Here is a 20,268-nt window from a genome sequence, read left to right on the forward strand (position 1 = left end):
GACTGCGAAAACCCACTCTCCATTTTAGTCATTTCATTTGATTTATAGGGTTTGAATTGCCTTTTAATTCCTCAAGATAATGAATTAATACCCAGTTAATCAGAGAAGAATAGCCTTCTAATAATAAGAAGAAGAAGAAGAATCGACAGTGCATGGTTTTTCTAATAATTTTGTTCTTGAATGGAGTTAAGTACATGATCTCTAGTCTAGTTTTCATCAACATTTAACATCAGATTGGGATTGCAGTGATACAGAGAGAGAAGGAAAGACCGTACAAACAAAACATCATCACACCTTCTGCTCCCAAAATGAAATGTGCACAAAATAAAAAGAAGCTTTACCATGTACCGTCAAAGGAATTCAGATATGATTCAATTCAATTCTTCATAAAAACACGACCCCCCAGAAACTGAAACTACGTCTTTTCATTCATCTCATTTCACCATCACCATACCCAGACCTCCCTCACCTTACCCCATCAAATCTTTTTTTCTGATTTTACTTGCACTCACTCCATCAGAAGTTGTAATAGTGTTGCATCATCACCTTCTCTTGGATTTTAATGTTTTCTTCACCACTACTACTGAACAAGTTGAAGTTATAATTGTTGCTGTTAATCAGTTGCTTAACATCTTCAAGACTATAGTTTGATGGGGATGGGATTTCTCCAAAATACCCAATTGGTTTCTCAGCCGCCGCCCATTGGTGGATGTTGTTATTGTTGTCACCATAATTACTAAGCATGAATTTGTGGTTGTTTTCTTCAAACCCCCCATTAGAGAGATAACCCTGAAAGCTCATAGGATCTTCTTGTTTGATCTCTCTCCCATGGCTGATCTGACCGCAACTTCCATCGGAAGAACTGCAACTGGTTTCACTTCCAAACACAAGGAAATTTTCTTTCATTGGATAGAACTGAGTGGAATTAACCACGCCTTCTTGGATATTAAACTGTGTGGCTAAAGAAGTGGTCGTGTTGGTGTTGTTGAAGAGATGTGATGGAATGGTGGATGAGATTGATTCAAAGGAATCAAAACAGGAGAATGACTTAGTTGGGGTATAATAATAAGAACACGAGTCATTAAGTGATGATAGTAAAGACTGAGATGATGGCAATGATAAGGTTTGATGACGAGAAGATGGGAATGTTTGTGGTTTTTTTTGCGAGGCAGGAGTGTTCATGGCGATAAGCTTCTTCTTCAGCTTGGTGTTCCAGTGGTTCTTGATATCATTGTCAGTTCTTCCTGGTAGCTGAGCAGCTATTATTGACCATCTGTGTGCAATTGTATGTGTTTAGTAAAAAAGTTCCTTAACTAAGGAAAAAAGACTATATGCTGTCATCAAGATTGCCTAAAAATTGTCTAAAAACATGATTGCCTAAAAATAGCAGATTCTTGGTATAATGCTACTAGTTTAGTAAAAAATTTACACCAATAAACCCTAAGCATTTCTACTTTTTCTCTTCTGGCGAGTTTCTTCTTTTAGATGGATAATATTTACTAAATATATGCCTTTTACTTTTATCAAAGAATTTATACTTTAAGGTAAAAATGATGTCCATAAAAGTTTGGGTACTTAAACAATTGAATACCTGCTCCCAATGCTGGCAAAGAGGCTGTAGATGATCCTATCTTCTTCATCAGTGAATTCGCCATGTTTAATATTAGGCCTGAGATAGTTGAGCCATCTGAGTCTGCAACTCTTCCCACATCTTTTTAGACCTAATGGATCAACAAAGCAAAATAACCATTCAGAAACAACCAAAAAGAGAGAGAGAGAGAGAGAGAGAGAGATTACACTGATTATTTTGGTATGTTTTTGAGCGAAGATTCATATCAGTTTGACAGTATTATAACTTACCAGCTTTCTGTGGAAGAGCAATCCAATTCCCACCAGTACCGTATTTTTCTATGTAATCCTTCAGCTTCGTGTCTTCTTCTGGTGACCAAGGCCCCTTCTTCACATTTGCTTTGTCACAACAAGGAGCCCTACCCATCTCTCTCTCTCTCTCGCTCTCTCTCTCTCTCTCTCTCTCAAAGAGAAGTGACCTTATGATCTCTTGGGTAACTCTGCAGAATTCTAAGAAACCGAAGGTCTCACTTTCTGAATGAAACTTTGGTAGGGGAGTCTTATAGAGAGCCAAATCAATAGGAGATCTGGGCTTATGTAGAAATAAATATATAACTTTTTTAATTTAAAAAAAAAAAACTTAGAAGAGTCCAAATCAGTACACCAATTTTATGGTAATTGGACAAGCTAATAGAAGTTTCTATAATTCAAATGAAGCCCTAGACATAACCTTACTCTATCTCTCTCTTCTTTCTCTTTGAAGGATCCGAAGTCTTGAGCTAGCTGTAGAGACTAATATAGGACGCACTGAATCGAAAGCTACACCATCTTTGAATTGTGACATTTTCCAAACCAAAGACTTAGCGATATTTAGGTGGATAAACATATAACTAACTGGCTTCAACTTATTGGTTAAAAATATTATTTACCAAAAGGCTATCATTATGACTATAGCTTTACATGCTTCGACGTCATCAAAATTGACTTGTAATTTTGTTCTTCCTTTAGAGAGTCGCATATATTTAAATAATATTTAATTAAAAATCATTCTTTCTTTACTACCAATTCTGGGAATATATTAGAATAGAAGCCTTGATCAAACATCTGTAATACACACACACACACACATATGTTACAACAGTTTAATTAAATTATTTATGCATGCAAAAGTGGACAAACAATCCTTGCAGATGATACAGCTGAACCATTTTACCATTTTCTTCCCGGGAACTGTTGTGTATTTTGCCAAGTAACAGTTACAATTTCAGCCACTGGAGACGAAATCCAGGGTCCTACTGGATTCTGTCGGCCATCAAAATCAATCTTTCTACCCTCAGTAACTGTTACCAATCAATGACTAAGAACTCACACCCATTGATATTTGATTTATACTTACATAATTTATTTTCATCTTTTTATTAGTTTCATTTTAATTTTAACTCATTTATGCATTATATGTCTATATTTTCTCGTCTCATCGGTTTGTAACTATAATAATTGTATAGAAGTAATATACATTCTTTAGATGTTTTTCGAATGAGCTATTTATTGTATAAGTTTTTAACAATAAAATTATGTATGTCTATTTTAAATACATAAATAGATATATATCTGATATGTGTTATTATTTGATTAGATAATTTTAAAATAGAATAATATATAATCACGTAATAACTTTTTAAAAGTGAGTATGTATAGTATTATTATTTTTTTTTAATGTGATCATCATATTTGGCTCCTCTCATCCCTGTTGATTGAAGTGACTTCATGATGATTAGCAATGGCTGGGAGACAAATTAGATCAAAAAGCTATTTCATACGAACTTCATAAGAGCAATTAAGTTGATTCAATTTAAAACACGTTCCTGAAAACTCTTTATGTTTCTACAGTTATTCAAAAAAAGGCCTCATCCCTTTGGTAAAATAACGTAATATTCAGGATCAAACCCACTCAAGCAACAATATTTCACCACATCTCGATGTGGTAAAAACAGACACACCTTTTACAATACTCCAAATTTTATTTTTAATCAAATGTTTCTTCTGGCCCTTGAAGAAAAGGAGAGACATAACATAAAGAAATTCTATGACCCATAATATTTGTTTACAAAGTCAATTTTCTGAAGCTTCAAATGAATATAAAAACATAACCATAAAGTATAGGAGAAAACACTTATTTATATGCTGAATAAACAAAAGTTAGATTGGCAAAGTGGGAAAATTTTCCACGACTCTATCAATAAATTAAATAAAAATTATAATAAATCAGAGGCTGTATGTCTCTCAGTTCTAGCACTTACTTTGACTCCTCAATTTGCTAGCTCAAACCACTAATATTTTTTATATGACTACGACTAGCTAGGCTGATAATCAAAGCCTGGTTTGATGTAACAAAATAAGGAAAATAATTAATGAAGTTCATTATCGAGACAGGTCTAATCGGATATGAAATTAGCGTGCAGTATGTAGAAAATGATACCAATTTTTGCATGGTTACACATACGTATTGATTGAGTTGGGTCCCAATTAATTATTAATCCTTTTGTTAATGAAGTTGACTTGAATATTGCAAACGTGTATTGGTGTCTAGCTGTGCCAGAAAGCAACTAGTTCTTAGTGATCTGTGCAAATCACGAGTAATCAAAGAATTTCACCATACAAGTACTGTTTATAATAATTTAATACAAAAATCACAGCCACAAATAAAGAAATTTAAGAAAAAAATTATAAAATTTCTTGTAAATTCTGCGCCCTAATGTAAATGTAACTCGATATGCTTTTTTTTTTTTTTTTTTTCCAGTGAATACTCGCTGTAAAAATAAAAGTATAAAGGGCACGAGGAATATATATCATTTATCATACATCTCAAGGAGGATATCTCTGTAAACAAAGATTTGTTCATTGTCTATTTCATATTCTTATTCCCCGTTTGTTATCAACAAACATGAAATCATATCCATGGTCGTTGACCTGTCTACTTGGTAATAATTAATTTATTTCAAAGCTTCAATTGCTTGACAATTAAAGTATAATTAAATTCCAACTAGCTGCTTTTTAATTAGCAGCAAGTTTGAAAATTGTGAAAGCAATATAAGTGTACTGATTTTGTTTAGTTTAATTAAAAAGATTATAAGCTGGACCGCCAGCCCTTTTTCAACACTACTGTATTTTTTAATGTTTTTTTATATTGATTGTTTGTTAGCTACCGTAAAAATCAATTGAGAAGAAAAACGACAGAAATTGACTTGAAACAGGAAGAGAGATATGGAACTTAATGGGAATTAAATAATTAATGGTGTAAATTACTTATCAATATAGAACAACCTGGCTCAGGAAATGAAACCCTTTATTTACTGGTAATTAATTAAATTAGCCGAGCTAGAAGGGATTTATCCAAATATTATGGTTTATGATGATGTTTTGCATTTTCGTGTAAGTTTTTGAAATTTTGCTCCTTAATGCCACTTTTTATAAATTGAAATTGGTCGTTTGTTAATAGAAAAATGTTTCTCGTTAGACTATGGTGTGATTTGTAGCTTGAAACTATGAATGTAGTTAAAAAACAGTAGATTTTTACAGGGTAGGAAATTTAGGATATTTGTTTAAATTATTAAATTTTGTTTATGAACGTAATACTTTTTCAAATTGAGATTGGTTGTATTGTGGTCAAAAAATATTTTTGGTCAGTTTAGGGTTTGATTTGTGACTCAAAATCACAATTTTGGCTAGAAAATCATTGATTTTCTAGTCGATATGAGTGGAATAGCCAATAATAGTGATCGTGTTTATGGGGTATATCACATCTACTTTCATTATAAATCAAATAAGGGTGTATTTGGTAGGTGCTGCAACTATTAAGGGCAATTTATATTTTGTAGGCACATTGCCTACTGAGGGAAAATAATATGTTTCCACTATAAGTGAAATGATATTTTATATTTTTTAGTAATTTTTTTTAGCACGGCAATTAAATTTTCTAACATATTTGTTTTTATATTTAAATTTAATAAAATTTTCATTTTTTATTTCTGAGATCAATGTCACAAGCATGAAAGAAGAGGGAGACAACACATGGTAAATTACAAGGTTGGAATAGAGAGGTTCCACATAACACATCACTTTACAATGCAACTAATTGTATAAGGATATAAGGACACTATAGGCAAAGTTGGGGGAAAGTTGAGTGATAGTTAAAATGAAGCTTTTTTCATGAGACTTGCTTTGTACCTATTGATCTAGATATGGAGGGGCATCAATCTAGTGTAAACCTCATCCATTTCATGATCCTTCAACAAATAAACCATGGAACCTGAGCTCAGAGTTTTGGTTTGACTAAATATATCAAATTGACATCTCTTTTAACTTGTTAGATTTCACTCTAGTGATAGGATTGAAATTAATTACTAAATCAATGTACTATTATATATGTTAATCTTAAGGGATAACAGTATGAAGGTGACATATTCTTTAGGATGTTGTCACTGTAACTTTCAATTCAACATTGAATATTTTATTTGGTCGAGTATGCAAGATGTTCACTAGTTATAAGCACATAATAAACAACCTTATAAAGGGTCATTTAAGAACAATTTAATCTATAAATCAGAGTGGTTAATTCAGTCATATTAGAAATTCAACAATGATTAGAGACTCTCATTCAAGAGATGTCTTCTATAGAGAGAAATAAAATATATTTTTTATCAATGTTTGATTATATAATATATATGAATATATACAATGACTTTATGTAATTTTAATAGAACATTATTGATATATCCTCCTATAACGATCTCAATTGTCCTTATCATTGTTAGCGACTACACTACCAAGATTGTCCAATAATAAATGTATGTTATATAGAGTAATACTATGTGTACCCACTTTAGATACACAAATATATACACACTCATATGTGTCATCATATGATTAGTTATTGTTTTATTTTTAATTCAAAATCATCCAATCACATGATTACACATATAAATATGTAGATATTTGTATACTCAAAATAAATACACATAGTTTTATTGATGTTATATATGGTTCCACGTCTAATGCATTGGACATTGACATTTAAGGCTGCTAAACCATAATTTAATTTTTCTTAAAAAATTTTTTAGGAGAAATTCAATGGACTAAGTGGAATCTTTTATTGTTCAGTCACTTCACAAGTTAGTTGCAATAATTAACAAATAATTATGGCTTCAATGCTTCAATATAATCACTCTATTTACTTTCATTATTTATGCAGCTGCATGTATAAACATTTTTATATACATGTACATAAACAAATGTTTTATATATATATATATATATATATATATATATATATATATATATATATATATATATATATATATATATATATATATATATATATACACACACACTTTGGCCAGCATCACAAGAAAAGATAAACAAGTATAATACAAGTGCATGAAAATATAAACCTAGATCTTACTTGTAAAGATATATAAATATAATTATGGAAAAGGATAGAGAAAGGGCAGTTGTTTATTGATTAAGAGTTTAAAATTTAATCTTTCTCTGTCGTCTCTACTGCCTAATGGAATCTTCCAAATTGAAAATACAAATGGGTCTTCATTTCTCTATCATGCTAACAAACAGAGAAATTATTAATCAAGTTAATTTATGATTGGATCAAATATATAATAAGGAAAAGAAGAGACAAGTGTCGTCATCTTTTGTTGACTCCCAGAGAAGAAAGATTTATATACTTGTGTTGGTTCTCCCTTTCTCAACGGTTGGCAAACTAAGCTAGAAAATTTTGCTGGCTGTTTCAATTTCGTTTAATATATAATTTATATGTTTGCTACAAGCCCACAAGGGAAGGAAAGTCTTGCTAGTTTCCTCATTTTGCAATTCTACCCTTGAGTTTACACTTATTCTTTTGAATTCTTTCTTTTCACTCCTTTACCGAAAAAATAATCAAAACTATTCAAATTGATGATTAGATAAATCACTGATAAATTTAAATTAAAAATTAATTATAAATATAAATATTTTAAAAAATTTAATTATAAGTTATAATTATTGTATTAGATAAATTAAAATTTCAATTTTAATATATAATAAAATTTAAACCTCTACCCTCATATTTTAATTTTCTTCTCCTCTATTATTCAAACTATTACTCAAAGCTATATTTATTGAAATTGTTGCTTATTCTTGGTACATGAACTGACATTTGAGAATTGATAGGAGAGGATTGGCGTTTTTCCATCAGTTGACTGGTCAATGACTTGGAAAAGCCCATCAAAGGTTCCAATTAAATGCTAGTCAAGGTTTTACAGTGTCTTATTTTTCTGAGAAAAAAATAGGGGAATAAAATAAATTGTGAAAAAAGGAGGGACCTTGTGATGAAATAGAGAATAGAAAAGTCAAAAAAAGTCTGAACTGGGATTCGTTGAGACAAAAGACAAAAGCCTCGCTGTCACAAATGACGTAACATGTTGCTTGCCGACCCACACACATCCACGTTGTTTAAAATTATATCAAAAACAAAATTTCATTTTCAAAGACTAACGTGATATCAAATCCATACGTGTCGCATGATCCCTCATTTACACCTTTATTTTTCTATCTTTTTTGTGGTCTCCACGTGTGGCTTCTTCTCACTCGCGCTTGTTTCTTTTCCCTTAATAGTTTTATCTGCTAAGTTTCTAATTAGTGATAATTAATTAATTAATTAATTATAATGCACCATAAGCTTTTGCCTTTAAGGAAATAATCAGGATTCGCAACAATTAACACCTAACAGTATAACTTATTTATATGTCCTTTTTGGTTGGTAAAATAGGGAGTTATAAATTAAATAAGATTGTTAACAATTGCTAACAACAGCCTTTCCATGCTTGAATTGAAAATGAGAGCATATGAAGCGAGTAGGAGGCTGATATTTGGAGTGCGAGTGGGGAGAAAATGGGTGTACAATGTGGAGAGTGGATCAGAAGAGAGCAGAGGAGAGCCAATCAATCAATCATCTCGTGCTTTCTCAGTTCAAAGTGATAGATGGGGCCACAAAGGAAAATGGGTATGTGATTCTTTGTTTTGTTTTCAAGTATTATCGTTTGAAGTAAACAAGCCTGGCGAATGATTAATTTGTATGAGAAATGTTGGAAAATGTCTTGTAACCTGAAGACTAAACATAGTTTGCAGTTGAATTTCATGAATATCCTCATGTTACTATAAGAGATGAGTGCCTCTGCCATCTTCTAACCTAATGTTTTTTAAATATCATAATTCCATTTTATAGATTACACTAGACATTAAATTAAAAGAGTTACATTGCCTCAAAGGCTCAATCACATCTCCAGGCCCAGGTGGTGCTTTGGGCTACAGAAACCCCCTGGCCCCTGGTTCTTTTGTTTGACGACGTCAACCCAGTTGGCTACCTCTCTAATTTCTGCATAATGTAAACTTCTTTTGCACATAAGGGATTATCATATATCAAAACTTGCACCATGCTATGTATCAGGAGGCTTATTGTTTCACCAATGTTATATTCTGATTCAGAACTTACAATTGATAGTTTTTTTTTTTTTTTTTGTGAATATCATGCAGAGATGATATGAGACACTGTCCTGCAATAAAAGAAAGGTCGATCTTAGTGATCGGCTTTGTTGATTTATAATAAAGAGTAATACTATGTGTACCCACTTTAGGTACATAAATGTATACACACTCATATGTGTCATCATATGATTGGTTATTGTTTTATTCTTAATTTAAAATCATCCAATCACATGATGATACATATAAATATGTATACATTTGTGTACCCAAAGTAGGTACACATAGTTTTATTGTATAATAAAATTCATTAATTTTGAAATAACAGTAGAGACTGCCAAAAACCCATTTCCTTAGTCGCAGAACTTGTTTATACCCTTGACCCAAATGGTCTATTTTCAAAATAAAAAGGTATATATTTCTGAAATTAGATAATATTTTTCAATAAACTCAATTTCTTTATCTATTAGGGGCGGGTTTAAACCGGTTAATTAGGCCCAAAGTCCAACCCACTTGAAACAACGGCCCAACCCAACACCAAGATAATCGGATCATGACTCCTCCCAACTAATTCACCGTAATTTTTGTATCCTATAAAACCTTCGTTTCCATCCTCACTCATTTAGCAACTTTCAATTTCTCTTATTTTAATTCTCTTCGCTTGAGAGGTACGCTCCACGCATTTGGTTCTAGCTTTGTCTTCCTATTAATTTTTATTTGTAGAATTGACTCATATTTTTATGTTTTCTTTAATTCTTTGATCATGTTTTGTTGGGGTTTTAGAAATCTTGCTTCTTTTTTATGTTCACTATATTCTTGCATAGAATCCATTTGCTTTTCTTTTTGTCATGTCTTACTAGCATAGTTTGGTTGCACATGGCTGTGACATTGATGCTTGATGTTATATATTTGTTCCTCATTAACTTATTTTTTAGAAAATTGAGATATGTCAAATCCTTAACAATAACCGTAGCGAGCCTTGTCAGCTTAATCTGAAATTTGTTTCCTTTCTTTGTATGGTGTTGTATTACTGAATTGGGTTCCGCTTCTATGAACTGGAATTAGGTATAGGTATTTTTAAACTTGTGAAAGGTACGAATCTTATGTGATTAGTTTTAACAAATAGACAGACAATTTGACTCTTCTACTTTGAGAACTAGTTTGATTTCGGATTTTTCCATCCTCATATGTTGTGACAGTTTATCTTATTTTGAGAATGATTGATTTTCCTTGAAACTTTAATTTTGTAAGTGTGGAGAATTGACTTTATCTGTGATGTTCTGTCTGAAGTTAGTGATGGAGACTTTTCTCTTCACCTCTGAATCTGTCAATGAAGGGCACCCTGATAAGCTTTGTGATCAAGTTTCTGATGCAATCCTAGATGCTTGTCTGGAAAAAGACCCTGAAAGTAAAGTTGCCTGTGAAACCTGTACCAAGACAAATATGGTTATGGTCTTTGGTGAGATCACCACCAAGGCCAAGGTGGATTATGAGAAGATTGTTCGTGACACCTGCAGAGGTATTGGATTTGTATGTGCTGATGTTGGTCTTGATGCTGATAAGTGTAAGGTACTTGTTAATATTGAAGAACAGAGCCCTGAAATTGCTGAAGTTGTTCATGGCCACCTAAGCAAGAGGCCTGAGGAAATTGGTGCTGGTGACCAAGGTCACATGTTTGGATATGCAACTGATGAAACACCCGAGCTAATGCCACTGACTCATGTTCTTGCTACCAAACTTGGAGTCAAACTTACTGAGGTGAGAAAGAATAAAACTTGCCCATGGCTTAGGCCTGATGGGAAAACCCAAGTGACTGTTGAGTATCAGAATGAAGGTGGAGCCATGGTACCACTGAGGGTGCATACTATCCTCATTTCAACTCAACATGACGAAACTGTTACCAATGAGCAGATTGCAGCGGACCTCAAGGAGCATGTGATTAAGCCTGTGATTCCAGCTCAATACCTTGATGACAAGACAATATTCCACCTTAACCCATCAGGTCGTTTTGTCATTGGTGGACCACACGGGGATGCAGGGCTTACTGGTAGGAAGATCATCATTGACACTTATGGTGGCTGGGGTGCTCATGGTGGTGGTGCCTTCTCAGGCAAGGATCCTACCAAGGTGGATCGCAGTGGTGCTTATGTAGTCAGGCAGGCTGCAAAGAGTGTGGTCGCATCGGGCCTTGCACGGCGTTGTATTGTGCAGGTTTCTTATGCAATTGGTGTGCCAGAGCCGTTGTCTGTGTTTGTGGACACTTATGGTACAGGAAAGATTCCAGATAAGGATATATTGGCTCTGATTAAGGAGAACTTTGATTTCAGGCCAGGGATGATCTCAATCAATCTTGATCTGAAGAGGGGAGGTAACTTCAGGTATCAGAAGACTGCTGCCTACGGGCATTTTGGCCGTGATGACCCAGATTTCACATGGGAGACTGTGAAGCTTCTCAAGCCTGGCAACGCTTGAGAAGCATTTACTTTTTTGGGGTTTAAATTCTATGACCTTTCTGGGCCGTAACTGAGTAATGATTAGTGGTTAGTTGCAGCTGAAGTTAAGGTTTATAAAGGCCACAGTGTATTAGGGATTTGTTAATCTTTTGCAATTAGTTCTTATCTTGGGAGAAATAACAGTTCCTGACATGCTAGTTCTCTTTTCCTTTGCTTATATATATTTTACATTTTATTTGAGAATATCATGTTATAATTATAACATGTCTATTTTGGTATTATATTCTGACTAGTTATTTGCTGTTAATGCATTAATAATCATTGACCTTTAGACTTGAATCCATGGCCGATTGCAGGAAAAGCTATGTGGAATATTAAACATGCAATGCAATGGGCATCATATTATGGCGAACCAAATTGGCCTTTTATTGTTGTATAAATCTGGTTGGGTGATGCCTACACAGTATTTGGATCAACAAGTTGGAGAAATTTCAAAATTTAGGGCATCATGCCGCAGGGATGAGAGGATTTTTCTTTTAAATATTACTTAAAAACAAAAGAAAATGTTTTTTTATATTTTAATAAAGGCCAAAGGACTATTTCCCACCTAAGGTATGCTACATTCTCAAGTTTCACTCTTTTAACTTTGATAATATCAAACACCTACTCATGAGTAGTTAAAATTAACGGTGGTAAGGGTAAAATCGTCATTTTCTCTATAATATTAAAAATAAACTAAAATAAAATCCATTTTTGCCCCCCATAAACTTTCAAAACTAAAATTTTTCTCCAGTCTAAGTTTTAAAAAATGGCAGTTTCACCATAGGGTTTTGTTTTGAAATCTCCGACGACATCTCTTGCTCTATTGCCGACGACCTCTCCCTCCCGAAGCATCCTCTCCCTTCAGTAGTCCCTCTCCTCCCATTTGGATATCGGATCGATGTCGGAGAAGCGATGGAAGATGAAGATGAAACTGTTGTCTTCGTTTGGGAAGATGATCGTCTTCTCAGAAGAAGACCTTTGCGAAGACAACCGTCTTCCCAGAAGATGACCGTTTTTCCAAACGAAGACGACAACTTCGTCTTCGTTTTTCACCGCTTCTTTGACGTCGATCAGATGTTCAAATGAGAGGAGAGGGACCATTGGAGGGAAGGAATGCTTCGGGAGGGAGAGGCCGCTGATAATGGAGTCGGAGATGACGCCAGAGATTTCAAAACAAAACCTTAAGATGAAACTACCGTTTTTTAAAACTTGGGCGGAGAGAAATTTTTAATTTTTAAAGTTTAGAATGACAAAAAGAGATAAAATTTTAAGAGATTAGAGTTTTGTTAATTTTAACTGCTCATAGATGAATATTTGATATTATCAAAATTAAAAGGAAACTTAAGAATACAGCACGCCTTGGGAGGGAAATAGTCCTTTGGCCTTTAATAAAATTATGTTAATTCATGGCTCATGTTGTTATCTATATTAACCGAGGACAGCGAAATTTAATATTGTCTTTAGGCCAAACGACTATTTCCCACCCAAGGTTTAGCGTTTTCTCAAAAGTCCCCCCTTTAACTATGGAAACACCAAACACCCACCCATGGCCGGTTAGATTTAACTAAACCCTAACGGCTGAAAATTTTATCTCCTTTTGCCCCCCTAAACTTTAAAAACTGAAATTTTCCCCCCGCCTAAGTTTTAAAAAATGGCAGTTTCACCCTAGGGTTTGGTTTTGAAATCTTCGGCGACCTCTCCGGCTCCGTTGCCGACGGCCGCTCCCTCCGGAAGCAACCTCTCCTTCCGGCGATCTCTTTCCTCCCATTTGGAGGTCCGATCGGCGCCCGGAGACGCCGTGGGAGACGAAGACTTCGTCGGGAAGACGAAGTTCTTCGTCTTCCCAGAAGAAGACCTCTGGGAAGACGACCGTCTTCCCAGACGAGGACGACGGCGTCGGCTTCGTCTGGGAAGACGAAGAACTTCGTCTTCCCGACGAAATCTTCGTCTCCCACGGCTTCTCCGGGCACCGATCGGACCTCCAAATGGGAGGAAAGAGATCGTCGGAAGGAGAGGTTGCTTCCGGAGGGAGCGGCCGTCGGCAACGGAGCCGGAGAGGTCGCCGGAGATTTCAAAACCAAACTCTAGGGTGAAACTGTGATTTTTTAAAACTTAGGGTGGGGGAAAATTTGAGTTTTTAAAGTTTAGGGGGGCAAAATTAGATTCTATTTTAGTTTATTTTTAATATTATAGCCAAAATGACGATTTTACCCCTACCACCGTTAGGGTTTGGTTAAATCTAACCGGCCATGGGTGGGTGTTTGGTGTTTCCATAGTTAAAGGGGGGACTTTTGAGAAAACGCTAAACCTTGGGTGGGAAATAGTGTTTGGCCTTGTCTTTACGTAAAATTTGATAAGATTAGGTTGCTTCTTTCATACCAAAAAATCAAAGCTTTGGCGGGCTATCTGGAATAGAGCGGGTAAAGAAAAAGAGTGAATCGATCAGTAGATTTACGGTAGCTTCAACCCTTGAGCGAGTTTTCTGTGGGTTAATTTAGAGTGAGCAACATGGAAGATAATAAATCATTAACAGTTATGTGTTCAGTTTTAGGCGTGGATAACACAAATTTCTGTTACAGAGTCTGCTCAGTGTGTGAGAGGACTCTCCCTGATGACCCATCTTCACTCTGCAAATTCTGCAACTACAATATCAACAACTCTGTCTCCTCTTCCAAACGTCTCTTCCGTCTCCTTGTAAGTATCCTTCTTCTTGGAGAGATAATTAAATGATTCTTTGTTAAAGCAATGATGGGTTTTTGGTTTCCATGATTTTGGCAGATTTCTATAGCAACGGACACAAAAGTTAAGGTGGTGATATGTTTTGATCGGGCTGCTAGGGTTTTGTTCGGTTGCTCTGCTGATCACTTCTTTGATTTTGCCAAGCTTCACCCCTTTGCTGGTAATTTCATTTTAAAATATTTATTTTTTTATATATTTTCTTCATATTCTTATTCTAAATTAATTGCTATTATGTTGAGAATTACAATTTACAGTGTTTTATTTATCTTGGGCATGAATAATAATCTCCTTTTCTATTTGTTGTTTCTCCTTTTAATTAAGATTTCCTAATAACAAACAATAATCAGTGTTGGATAAACTAGAAGTTTGGATTTAGAAGTTCTTTCCAATACCAATCATGAATTCTTCACCTTCATGCTGAAAATTTTGTTGCTAAGCTGAACTGCCTTGGTGAAGTAAAGGGCTGGTGATTCATAATCTTTGTTCTAAAATGAAGAAGATTAATCACTCTCCTACTAGTAGGCTCTACAAATTGATTTGATTTTTAACTCTTAATTTATTATTTTCACAATGTTAATTGTCAATTTTTTAATTTTATTGAGCACGAGCTACATTTTGTTGCGTTATGTTAGAATCTCTTTTTGATAATAATAGTGATAGAAAACTACAGGATTGTCATCTTATATCAGTATCTCTATTTACATTTTGTAAGAATCATCTTTTGATTGTATTGTTGTGGTGTAACTATAGAAAACATGGGCTTGGACTCTGGTATAAGATCTCTAACAGAAACATCAAAGGTTCCTCTGTTTTTTTTTTTTTTTTTTATGGTTAAATATGAGATTAGAGTTTCTCAACAACATGCATCATGAGAATACTACTCTTCTTTTCTGTCATCATGACCTCTTTATCATAATAACATCTTAAGAAGATGGATTTCAATACAGTGCAACAAAATAATGTTTTGTGCAGAATTGGGTATGACAAATAACACAATGGAGAAGATAAACCAAGTTTCTAAGTCAATAGAGTTGAACCTATTACCAAAATTATTCAATTAGGAAAAATAGGTTTTGTTTGACCATTCAATGATCAGGCTCTCTCCACTTTCTTTTCTCTTTGTTCTGTGTTTTACCTCGCTTGTGTGACAATACACTTGCTTTTGACAAAAGGTTAACCTGACATTGCCAGTCTCTGATCCATTGACTTTGGAGATGGTTATATAGCTGATTGTCAAGTTAAAAAGGCCTGATTACAATTCTTTCGTGTTTTCATGTTTTAGTGTTTTTTATAACAAATCGCTTTTACTGTCATTGTGAAGCCAATTTTGATGTATTGCTTAGTTTTCAAAGCTTGCAGTCTTTAACTTTTGAGTGTTCCATATGAGAATATTGACTTGTAGCAGTTGGGCAACTCCAATTTGACCACTTTCTCCATCTATGGAATTCCTTGTGCAGCTGTGACAGCCAGTAAAGTTCTACAGGGAGAGATTTTTAAAATGACGCTCACCAAACCAAAGAACGGTAATGCACAACATCTGCGTGTAGCAACAGTTGTTCCTTTGAGTTCAGGGTTCAGGCCAGCAATTGAGATTTTGAGAGAAAAGTATGGGGTAAGAGTTGGCTCTTGATTATTGCTGTGAAATATTGAATTGATATGTGGATCATTAAGTACTCCTGTATTACATTTTGTTGACGCTGCTTACTGGCAATATATTCTATAGTCTCAGTTGTTAAATAAGCAATTTTGATCAGCCTTTGGTACTGAACACTTCTATTGAAATGAGAATTTATAGCATGTATGCTGACAAGTAAAAGCATAAACAATAAATTTCAGTCATTGCCTGTAGATGATGAATTGGATTCTTCAGAAGTACTAATAGCATTTTGAATTGCTCTTTCTACACTGGGAAATACAATAACAGATTTGTTTTATGATACCTGGAATTAAGAAAAATTTTCTGTAGCATCTATCATTTTACATGAGATACATATAAAAATGGTAAAGCTGTACTGTAAGTCATTACTAGAACAACTGTTATGCAATATGGTGAAATTTGTAGTTAATGACACTCAAGCTTAAGATAAGGTTAAGTGTGCAATCTCTTATGGTCATTTACTCATGATGAAGATTTACATTTAAATGGAAGACAGAGGAGACAAATACAAGAAATTAATATGTATAAAATGATTGCTGTGAGTAAATATAGCCAAGGAACCGTGGAAGTATTGTTGGAAGCAAACTTTTTAGGTCAGCAGATGGCAGCCATGCTACTATTCATTGCCCAGACTTGACTTTCAGAAACATTGTAAGAGTAAGACAGGTGGATTCAGGCAGTCATGCACGATAAATACTGTGTTCTGACTTTGGAATGGTGAGTTGTCCTTGCATCCAGCTCCTTAGCATGTGTAGTGAAGCTTTTGGCTGATCCATTGGAACCATGTGCCCAGCATCGTGGACCTGCTTGTTTTCAGGTATAAAAAAGAAAACAATTAGAGATCATGTCGATGCACACACTGAAAGAGCACACTTAAGTGAGCTTGAGAGAGAGAGGGACAGACCTTGAGGAATGAGAGAGGGCCATGGCTTTTCATTTGCCCTGCTTCTGCGCCATCAACTGTGAATGGAAGAGTGGGAGCTGCTCCAAACTCATTTTGGCCAGACCATTCCATTGCATGAACCCACTTTGAATTTCCTGTGAAAATTTGAATACATTATGATTATAGGTGCTCTAAATGTCGTTAATTGTCTCCGGGGGAACTTGTAGTTAACCAGTAGAGACTTACCAAGCCAGTTGCATATAAGGTCATATTCTCCGGCATATATAAGCACTCTGATGCCATCCTCAAGGAGAGCTGGAATTCCAACTTCAAGATTCCTCATCCAGTCCACCAACATTGCTTCATATACCCTACTGCTGCAGGAAACGAAGTCTATGTTTCCAACTCCAAGAGCTTCCCGCACTGATTCCCGGTTCAAGAATGTCTCCATATTTGAGAAGTCATAGCACAAGTCTCTGTTGCATTTTCTTCTAACATCATAATACTGCATGCAGATAAAAATATGAAATAATCTCATTAGAATTGAGCCTGCTTTAAAATAAGTTTTTGAAGAAAAATAACTAATGTAAATCTTTCGGTTCTTTCTTACATTTATATCTTCCGCTATCCTCATGATTCTGTTAAATATATTGTTACAAACAACATAAGAAGCAGAGCAAGCATGTCCACCCTCAGATTCTGACAATGTAAATCAAAACGATTTAGCAAACAGAAAGGGGGAAGAATGGTGAAGCAATTGAACTTGAACTTGGAGAGAAACAGAGACAGAGAATAATACCACAAGTTTTTATGGCCCTTTCACAGGGTGGAATCACCGTCTGGAGGCTCTCATAATCCGACTGATTAATCAACCTCATGTTCAAAGCATAATCTGGGTATGCTTTATACTGGATTTCAGGATTAGTTAACCCATTACCGATGGCAAATCCCTGATTCAACAGTTTAGAGTTAATCCAGCTCTCAAAAGGGGAAGATAAATCAACTGATCAAGTTTAAATGCTATATATAAATTTGATAGATACATACCTTCAGGTTAATATGAATCCCCTCCTTTGCTCTGTTTCCTCTGTGAACCCGAGCAGCAAAAGCAGGAATGTAATGCCCGGCATAAGATTCTCCAGTAATGAAAAAGTCATTCATAGCATACTGAGGATGCTCTTTGAAAAAGGCCTAAAGTTGAAGAAATTAGTAATTAGGCTTGACTGTTGTAAGTTTATAGTTAAAAGATCTCATTAAAATAGTTCTTAAAAGTTCTGGCAATGAAATGGACCTGCAAGAAGTCATACAAATCGTTGCTAACACCATCTTCATCGTGTCGAATGTCGTTCTCGTCTGAAGTATAGCTGAAACCTGTTCCAATTGGCTGGTCCACAAACAGAAGATTTGATACCTGCCAACATCAAATGTTTATATGAATTTGTATTAAACAAGAGCATGCAAATGATATAAAAGTCTTAATCTTTGTAAATTTTTTAGTCTTAAAGAGTAAATGAAACCTTGTCCCAGCCATAGTCATTCCACACAAGAGACATGTTGTTTGCAATATGGTAAGGACCATTTTCGTAAAACAAAGCCAGTTCACTGCTACATCCTGGACCGCCTGTAAGCCATATAACTACAGGGTCTCTCGTGCTATTTCGTGATTCGAAGAAAAAGTAGAACATCCTACAAAATTTTGAGCAAAATTTGACGTTCAATGCATTTTATTGACACACAGAAAACGAGCATAAATCTGTTTAATAGATGAAACAAAATAAAATTTGGGAATTCTTTAAACTTTTTAAACTGTAGAAAAATTGTTAAATGAAACCACTTTTTTATTCCTTTTATCATCATTATACAAAATTTGAGTAAAAAAACAAACACTGAAACACATTGTCGTTGGAAAGTGTTTATACCCAACTGGTTTTCTTTGATTGATTATGCTTTCATACTCTTCAAACCAAAATATATTTTGACAAAAAGTTGAGGCCATACCTTGCTGCTTGAGTGTGGAGAAGCTTGTAATACCCAGCATGGTGACCAAACTCTTGAACAGAAGGCCTTGGATCACCAAGAGGATGCAAACTGAATTGCTTTTCAACAATCTTTGAAGCCATAACTGAAGTATCAGCAACAGCAGTGTTGATATCATTTTTGGGGAACAAGTTGAGCCCTCTTATGAGCTTTTCTGCCTGGAGTTTTGGCAAGTAGGGAGTTGAAAATCGTGCTGCATATGAGAATGATAAAATGAGGCAAAAAATTAAGAAAGAAAAATGTAAATGGAAGAAAGAAGAAGATGACGCCATTGTTGCAGGCTTCATTTTGGCTGTGGAACCAGCTCCAGGTTATGCTGAAATATATAGACTTCTAACTTAATTAAAAGGTAGGAGAAGTAGAGAAAGAAAAAGAGACAGAGAGAGGCAGAACGTTAACTGTCAAGTTGTTTATCTACCCTTAAATTATTATTGCTCATTATAATTTATAATTATATGGAAACTCATTATGGTTTTGTTTTCCCTTTTTTTTTTTTTTTCTCCATTAACTCAACTACTAACAAAGCATATCTTTCATCATGATTTTGAATCATGAATTCTACTTGAAATAAAATCATTAAAATTCCCCAATCTCAAATATGTGGAATGTGTGTAAATAAAAATAACTAAGAATGTTAATATCAGATAAGTTAGAGTTTCACAAGTGTGATAAAAACTCAAACCTAAACCTTCTTTCTAAAAATTTTAGTGTTTCATCAATTTTGTTACGTCCTAAAATTAAGACTTTATGATTAATTATGAGAGTTTCTGTAAGCATTGTTATAACCTTTTGCAAATAAATATCAATTAAAATTGATATACAAGAAATATTTCACATATAGATTTAAATATCAAATTGCCAATAATTTAATAGCTTCAAAGTTTTATTTATTCACTTATTTTGCTCTCAAAATTTTGGTATTATTTTAGTATTTTATCTTTCAAGTCAAATTAGCAGGTAAACATAATAATTCAAGTGCCTCATTCATGATATAAGAGTGTTTTTTCTTGTTTTCACTTTTTTCATTTCAGTTTTATATTTAAGAAAACTACTTGGAAAGAATCTACAGCAATGAACTACTCATGAATCATGATGCACGTATCTGCATTATATTTGGAAAATTTTTAGTGAAATTTAGTCTAAGTTTTTTTATTTGAATGCAATGTGAAGGTTTATATTAGTAGCAAGCTTATCCAGCAACAACAAAACTATTCCTTTCATTCAATCCAATCATTTTATTATAGAAACTACCTGACTTTAAATGTTAGTAGACTGTCTCGTAACTCTTACATTTTTTCATTGATTTAAGTATGGATTAGAAAAAAAAAGCATTGTCTTTAGGAAATTAATAAGCT

General features: G+C 34.2%; 4 protein-coding genes across 5 annotated transcripts; 2 read left to right on the forward strand and 2 right to left on the reverse strand.

Annotated features, from left to right (window-relative positions):
* Positions 1–162: 162 nt before the first annotated feature.
* Positions 163–2,117, reverse strand: LOC123209450 (transcription factor MYB36-like). The gene is made up of 3 exons (XM_044627518.1): positions 1,861–2,117; positions 1,592–1,721; positions 163–1,273 (listed from the first exon to the last, which is right to left on the reverse strand). The coding sequence occupies exons 1-3, from the start codon at positions 1,994–1,996 to the stop codon at positions 517–519; spliced, it is 1,023 nt and encodes a 340-aa protein (XP_044483453.1). The 5' UTR covers positions 1,997–2,117; the 3' UTR covers positions 163–516.
* A 7,576-nt stretch (positions 2,118–9,693) lies between these two features.
* LOC123209451 (S-adenosylmethionine synthase 3) lies at positions 9,694–11,798 on the forward strand. 2 transcript variants are annotated; one of them, XM_044627519.1, is made up of 2 exons: positions 9,694–9,770; positions 10,393–11,798. In XM_044627519.1, the coding sequence occupies exon 2, from the start codon at positions 10,399–10,401 to the stop codon at positions 11,572–11,574; it is 1,176 nt and encodes a 391-aa protein (XP_044483454.1). In that variant the 5' UTR covers positions 9,694–9,770; positions 10,393–10,398; the 3' UTR covers positions 11,575–11,798. The 2 variants fall into 2 exon arrangements, with proteins under 2 accessions (XP_044483454.1, XP_044483455.1); XM_044627520.1 differs by having other exon boundaries at positions 9,709–9,770; positions 10,397–11,798.
* A 2,147-nt stretch (positions 11,799–13,945) lies between these two features.
* Positions 13,946–16,089, forward strand: LOC123209453. The gene is made up of 3 exons (XM_044627522.1): positions 13,946–14,291; positions 14,376–14,496; positions 15,794–16,089. Exons 1-3 carry the CDS (start codon positions 14,106–14,108, stop codon positions 15,964–15,966), a joined length of 480 nt encoding a protein of 159 aa, XP_044483457.1. The 5' UTR covers positions 13,946–14,105; the 3' UTR covers positions 15,967–16,089.
* Positions 16,090–16,391: 302 nt separating this feature from the next.
* LOC123209452 (serine carboxypeptidase-like) lies at positions 16,392–19,307 on the reverse strand. The gene is made up of 9 exons (XM_044627521.1): positions 18,875–19,307; positions 18,394–18,562; positions 18,168–18,287; positions 17,924–18,067; positions 17,676–17,826; positions 17,487–17,575; positions 17,123–17,381; positions 16,898–17,031; positions 16,392–16,796 (listed from the first exon to the last, which is right to left on the reverse strand). Exons 1-9 carry the CDS (start codon positions 19,198–19,200, stop codon positions 16,674–16,676), a joined length of 1,515 nt encoding a protein of 504 aa, XP_044483456.1. The 5' UTR covers positions 19,201–19,307; the 3' UTR covers positions 16,392–16,673.
* Positions 19,308–20,268: the final 961 nt, after the last annotated feature.

Source organism: Mangifera indica, chromosome 2, assembly GCF_011075055.1.
Source record: "Mangifera indica cultivar Alphonso chromosome 2, CATAS_Mindica_2.1, whole genome shotgun sequence".
NCBI lineage: Eukaryota > Viridiplantae > Streptophyta > Magnoliopsida > Sapindales > Anacardiaceae > Mangifera > Mangifera indica.